This window comes from Pygocentrus nattereri, chromosome 9, assembly GCF_015220715.1.
Source record: "Pygocentrus nattereri isolate fPygNat1 chromosome 9, fPygNat1.pri, whole genome shotgun sequence".
Taxonomy (NCBI): domain Eukaryota; kingdom Metazoa; phylum Chordata; class Actinopteri; order Characiformes; family Serrasalmidae; genus Pygocentrus; species Pygocentrus nattereri.
The window spans coordinates 43,313,052-43,320,084 of NC_051219.1; the positions used below are offsets into that span (position 1 = coordinate 43,313,052).

Sequence of the window (7,033 nt, forward strand, 5' to 3'; positions counted from 1 at the left end):
CTTGAGCAAGACACCTAACCCCCAAATGCTCCCCGGGCACTTTGGATAGGGGTCCCCACCGCTCCGGGCACTGCCCCTAGTGTGTATGTGGTGTTTCACTGCACGGACGGGTTAAATGTGGAGGTGTTCCCCGTTGTGGGACTAATAAGGGTCTCTTAAACTCTACCTACCATGAGCGCTGCTGTTTTGGGCCCAATCCCATTTCTTATTTTTACCCCTACCCCTTGTTTTTGAGTGTAACCCACCCGCTTGAAACTGAGTTATAACGGGTAGTGGTTGAAGTCTTCCCCCAATGAAATGGGACGACCCTTCAAGAGCCGGATATGTCATCAGTTGTCATCAGCGACTTTTACGTAAACGGACGAGGCGAGGTTTTCCAGCCATTTCCAATACGCTGCCTCCAGCTGTGGTGGTCTCGCTTGTGTGTCACATGACAGGACAGGCGAATCACATTTAAAAGTGCCTGGAAAAATAACCAGGACGTGTTTTCCTGCTTTGTCTCCATATTATAGCAATAACGGTGTATCACACTGACATTTGCCATTTATCCGATTGAGAGTGAAAAGCCCGGGCGCTCCGATTCATTCACAGCTTCAGTTTTACACATCAATCAATCAAACGAGTCGCCGAATAAAAAAAAGAAAACCTACATCACTTCATTAACAGCTACTGCTGCTGCTCTGTAGGCCACCCTGCCTCTGAAGATGAAGTGACAAATCCTTCCACAAATGCTTGTGTATCTACAGGTAATAATCATCTGTATGGCATTAGCATAATTTGTTTCACCTCCCATTTTTGTTTCTTGTGAAAATGATTTATTATGCTTTTTTTTTTTATTCCTGGGCATATGTGCCTTTTACATTACAATTTCCTAATGATAAGGCCAAGACCACCAATTTTTGGCTAATGTAAAAAAAAAATCCATCAGTTTTATTTTCTACTAGTGTGTAAATAGTAATTGGTATCATGTAGTGGGTAACACCTCTGCCCACCACACTGTAGACTGGGGTTCAGCTCCCTGACTGGGTAAGCACTCTACACTATACCGATAAGAGTCCTTGGGCAAGACTCCTAACACCGCCTTCACCTACCTGTGTAAAATGATGACCGCATTGTGAGCCACTCTGGTTAATTACTGCTACATTGTGTCCCTAGATAAATTCTGGGTAGAACTATTGTCATTTTTCTACTTTCTATTTGTTTGTAGATTTGTAGATTGACTTAAAACTAAAGTAATGAGGACTGAGACTGCGTTTTCCAGAAAGTAATGAGTAAAATAATCCCATTGCAATTTTAGTTAAGTAATGAGTAATCTGTAATGGATTACTTTTTTCAGGTAACTACCGCAACTGATCATAACCAATTACAAAGTACTTTTGTTACAGACCACTGATGTCGTTCATTTTTCATATTTGCTGACTACATTTCACTTGTGTTTCTTTGTGCAGGTCTGACTGGGTGGAGATCGTGGAGCCGCGCTCACAGGAGCGCATGTATGTCAACCTGCTGACGGGCGAGTGTGGCTGGGAGCCGCCGCTGGGAGTGCCCGTTCGCCAGTCCGACGGCAACCAGTGGTGGGAGCTGTTTGACAGCAACAACAACCGCTTCTACTACTACAACTCCACCAGCCAGCAGACAGTGTGGCACCGGCCACAGGACTGCGACATCGTGCCCCTGGCCCAACTCCAGGCCATTAAGAAGAGCTCGGAGGCCGAGCTGAAGGGCCACGGGTGGCCCGTGAGGCCTGGGGCTGGAGCAGGCTCAGGGGAAGACAAGAACACCCCCTTGCCCAGAATGGTTTCACCTGTCTTAGCTACCTCTCAGGACCTGGAGATCGGGAGGGAGATTCCGTCGGCTAAAGGGAGAGACGACAGTCTGGAGAAGATGAGCCAAGGCGGCAGGTGAGGGAAAGGAGTGTAATGTGTGTGAATGGACAGCCAAACCGTATTAGGTAGCAAATCCTCAGGGAACAGATGTACATGTTCTTATTTATTTATTTTCAGTAATTAGGCATTAAAATACGCAGACGTTTGTTTCCTGCGTTTACCTTAGAAAATCAACAAAACATGCAATTTGACCCGGAGCACCCAAACTTTTGCACAGAGTTTGAAGCTGATGTAAAAGTAGATTGAGCCATGACTGAATCGGCGAGAGTGTATTTACAAGATATCACAGTGTTTGGCATTTTGAACACAGCCCTGTCAGAACATCGTGAACCTTTTGCTTAACCCACAGTCAGGAGTCATGTGTAGGTCACCTTCACCTGTGAGTTCACACACAATGTGAACATATGTGTATTATATTAACCTTCTATTGCATGAAGTTGCCTCAGAGGAACAAACCCACATTCTTAAAATAAACAAAATGCCTTTACTTCGTAAATATGTAATGACCATTAAGTGATATGGTGACCAAGTAAAACCATTTTATTGAATTATAAAAACTTCTACTTTCCATATAACCCTTTCACTATAAGGTAAATATGTACACTATTTCGCCAAAAGTTTTCACTCACCCATCCAAACCATTGAATTCAGGTGTTCTGGTCACTTCCATGGTCACAGGTGTATAAAGCCGAGCCCCTAGGCCTGCAGACTGCTTCTACAGACATTAGTGAAAGAATGGGTCGCTCTCAGGAGCTCAGTGAATTCCAGCGTGGTGCCGTGATCGGACGCCACCTGTGCAGCAAGTCCAGTCGTGAAATTTCCTCACTACTAAATATTCCACAGTCGACTGTCAGTGGGATTATAACAAAGTGGAAGCGATTGGGAACGACAGCAACTCAGCCACGAAGTGGTCGGCACAGTAAAATGACAGAGCGGGGTCAGTGGATGCTGAGGGGCATAGTGCGCAGAGGTCACCGACTTTCTGCAGAGTCAATCACTACAGACCTCCAAACTTCATGTGGCCTTCAGATCAGCTCAAGAACAGCGTAGAGAGCTTCATGGAATGGGTTTCCATGGCCGAGCAGCTGCATCCAAGCCTTACATCACCAAGCGCAATGCAAAGCGTGGAATGCAGTGGTGTAAAGCGCCACCACTGGACTCTAGAGCAGTGGAGACGTGTTCTCTGGAGTGACCAATCACGCTTCTCCATCTGCCAATCCGATGGACGAGTCTGGGTTTGGCGGCTGCCAGGAGACGGTACTTGTCTGACTGCATTGTGCCGAGTGTAAAGTTTGGTGGAGGGGGGATCATGGTGTGGGGTTGTTTTTCAGGAGTTGGGCTCGGCCCCTTAATGATTCAGCACCAAAAGATTTTGGACAATTTCATTCTCCCAACTTTGTGGGAACAGTTTGGGGACGGCCCCTTCCTGTTTCAACCCTAACCCTGTGAGCCAGGCCTTCTCATCCAACATCAGTGTTTGACCTCACAAATGCTCTTCTGGAAGAACGGTCAAAAATTCCCATAAACACACTCCTAACCCTTGTGGAAAGCCTTCCCAGAAGAGCTGTTACAGCTGCAAAGGGTGGGCCGACATCATATTAAACCCTATGGGTTAAGAATGGGATGTCACTTAAGTTCATATGCGTGTGAAGCCAGACGAGCGAATACTTTTGGAAATATAATATATCATGCCGTTGTAAACTGATGAATGTGGGTTTGCTGCCCTGAGGCAACATTATGCAGTAAATGGTTAAGGTGTGGAATATGTGACTCAAGCATAAACATGGCATTACTGTTTGTGCGTGATTTTTTTGTGCTGACACATTACATAGATCCATACTCATACAGGTGTTCATACACACATTATGGCATGTGAGGCAGGTGAAATGAGGTCTTTAGAAACCAGGCCAAATGCGATTGAGGAGATCAGAGAGTGAGGTTTGTTTATATTTTGTTTGTATTGCGTAGACCATAACAAGCCTTAGATCTTAGATCATCTTCTCTTATCAAAAGCACCCCTATTTTGGCTCATAGTCCTTCGAGGCAGTCTGAACACATACACTAGATTATGAGTCATGAAAAGACTTTTCAGACTTCAGAGCCAGCTGACTTCCATCACTCTCCCCACCTGGCATCTTCCACCAGGGCTCAATACAGCCAGACTGTGACTCAGACTGTGACTACGGGGGGATATGGCGGTGTGAAATGGGATTTGTCTGTGGTGGTCTCTGATCTGTTTCAGTAGTCTGAAGTCTACCACAGATCATCCCTCAGCAGGGCGGCATCTTAGCTCCTGATCCTATTAGCATGTTAGCTGCGATAGGTAGCCTATCTAAGCGCTGATTAATATGGCAACTTGGGTCAGTTTGGTTATCATAGCTTGCAGCTGCGGAAATGACCGAAGGGACGCAGTAGGTTTTAGCCACTGGGCTAATCTTATAGCTTTACCGCATGCAGCCTCGAGGCCCGTGGGTCGGGTCAGGCCCGGCCCACAACACAATCCTTGTAAAGTGTTTTAATTTTCTTTTTCACAATGTGCTGCACTACATCCCCCAGCATGCACTTCAACGCAATGTGCTCCGACTCTCCTACCCCAACAGCAGTCTATGGGACAGTGGTTACACCTCAATTCTGAGAGGTGGACAGTAAATCAGTAATTAAGTAAATGTAATGAGTTTCTGTACTTTAGTATTTTTGGTGTATCTGTACTGAAGTTTCTCCATTTCTGGACTTTTTCCTTTCACTCCACTACATTTCAGAGTCTAATATCCGACTTTTTCCTCCTACATTTTGAGAAATCTGTCGTTCCTTTTGGTTTCTGTGTGTATAAAAACGTAACATGTCAAAACGAAGGAAGCGCAAAGCCAGAGCACCAATCAGGGCCCAGCGGTCACTTTGTTTAGAGCTGGTTTTGACCTGTTGGTCATACCGACCCAGTGCAGCACGCGGTTCAACGTCAGCGCAGCAGCGTAAAACTTTGGGAGAGTCTGTTCAACATAAATGATGAACTAACCTAACTTTGTGTAAATAGAGCTCAATATAGAAATATGTCCACATATGCAGTCGAGACTGACGCGGCTTTTTTCTGAATTTCTACAAACACCATTTCATTTTATAGTAAATGAGTTTGGGCTGGTTTATGTTTATGAACAGACGCCTACAGATCAACATAGTAAAGGAGCTCATCTGTGATCCTGAGTTTAAAGCCAGTTTTTATTCAACTTAAACTTGGAACTAAGTTGTAAATAAATCTGAAACTGAAACTTTGCTTGTGTGTAAAAAGTGATTTCAGAGCCACTCGGTTCTCCCTGATGGAAACAGTTTACCTTCAGTGTTTTGTGCTTCTGATCATTTTAATAGACGTCAGCGTCACTAATTAATGACGTTCTATTAAAAGACTGGTTTACCAAGAGAGACGCTGGAGGACTTTCACCTGAAATGAGTTCATGAAGCCAGTCTGGTTATAAAAATGATAACAGGACATCAGAGCCAGAATTACTCTTTTAGTACTTTTACTTTATACTTAAGTACATTTGAAGGGAAATACTTTAGTACTTTTACTCAAGTGGAGGTCTAAAGGGAGGAACTTCTACTTTTACTGGAGGAATATTTTACCTTGGGTATCTACTTTAACTCAAGTACATGGTGTGTGTACTTGGTCCACTGCTGCTACGAGAGTCTGTACTTTGTTGTTGAAGTTTTTGGTATGTTGAATAAACAGTGGCCAGTGTGTTTATAGCACAACATTAACCAACAATGAAATAAAAGCACACAGATTTAACCTTTTACTGGTTGAGTTCGTCACCCCTGCTCTAGGCTAATACGTTTCCTTTACCTCCAAGCAAGAGTGTTAAACATGGAGTTTTTTCTTTGAGGCGTTTTCTGATGCTGCCTGCAGTTAAACGGCTCTGGCCCACTGACACGAACAGTACGAGTGATAACTCAGGACACCTGTGGATGACGGGGTAGCCCTTAACCCTGGGTTATGCAAATGAGAATGTAAAACACATGCAAATCTTTGACGGAGGAGAGTGTCGTATGCATTTTTAATGATCTGGTGTAGTGGGTTAGTTAAGTGTAGGAGGAGATGATGATGATGATGATGATGATGATGATGAAGATGGATTTTTAAAGGGTGGAGATTTTTGATGAGCTCTGTAGACACGCATGGGGGGTTGCAGGAACAAGTAGGATTAAGTTTTGGGTTAAATTGAAGGATTAGGTTTTGGGTTGAGGTTAAGGATTAATGTTAGGATTAGAGCCAGGGTAAGGATTAGGATTAGGTTTTGGGTTAAATTGAAGGATTAGTGTAAGGATTAGGATTAGGTTTTGGGTTGAGGTTAAGGATTAGTGTTAGGATTAGGATTAGGTTTTGGGTTAAGTTTAAGGATTTGTTTAAGGATTAGGATTAGGTTTTGGGTTGAGGTTAAGGATTAATGTTAGGATTAGGGCCAGGGTAAGGATTAGGATTAGGTTTTGGGTTAAGTTTAAGGATTTGTTTAAGGATTAGGATTAGGTTTTGGGTTGAGGTTAAGGATTAATGTTAGGATTATGATTAGGTTTTGGGTTAAGTTTAAGGATTTGTTTAAGGATTAGGATTAGGTTTTGGGTTGAGGTTAAGGATTAATGTTAGGATTAGGGCCAGGGTAAGGATTAGGATTAGGTTTTGGGTTAAGTTTAAGGATTTGTTTAAGGATTAGGATTAGGTTTTGGGTTAAGTTTAAGGATTTGTTTAAGGATTAGGATTAGGTTTTGGGTTGAGGTTAAGGATTAATGTTAGGATTAGGGCCAGGGTAAGGATTAGGATTAGGTTTTGGGTTGAGGTTAAGGATTAAGGTTAGGATTAGGGCCTGGGCGAGGGCTAGGTTTAAGTTTTGCGATTAGGGTGAGGGTTTGGATTAAGTTTACACTTAATCCACTTTAATTAATACACTTATTTAATGTAAGTTATGTATCAAGAAAACTTCTTCAAGCTATTTACTTCAGCGAATTCAGATGCTTCACTACTGATACTGCACTGATATGCTGTTGATGTTACTGATAACAGTTTATTAATCATCTGTTAAGACTTTATTAATCATCTACAAAGGACTAATTAAAATAAAGTTTTACCAAGTTATGAACTGAATTGAAATATGTTCCTTTTT

General features: G+C 43.0%; 1 protein-coding gene across 3 annotated transcripts in view; it reads left to right on the top strand.

The window, feature by feature from the left end:
• si:ch211-218g4.2 (rho GTPase-activating protein 39) overlaps positions 1-7,033 on the top strand; it is a 121,470-nt gene that overhangs the window by 47,145 nt on the left and 67,292 nt on the right. For all 3 annotated transcript variants that reach the window (XM_037541292.1, XM_017700970.2, XM_037541291.1), the window contains exon 2: positions 1,449-1,901. In XM_037541292.1, coding sequence (XP_037397189.1) covers positions 1,449-1,901 — 453 coding nt within the window. The remainder of the gene's footprint in view (positions 1-1,448; positions 1,902-7,033) is intronic.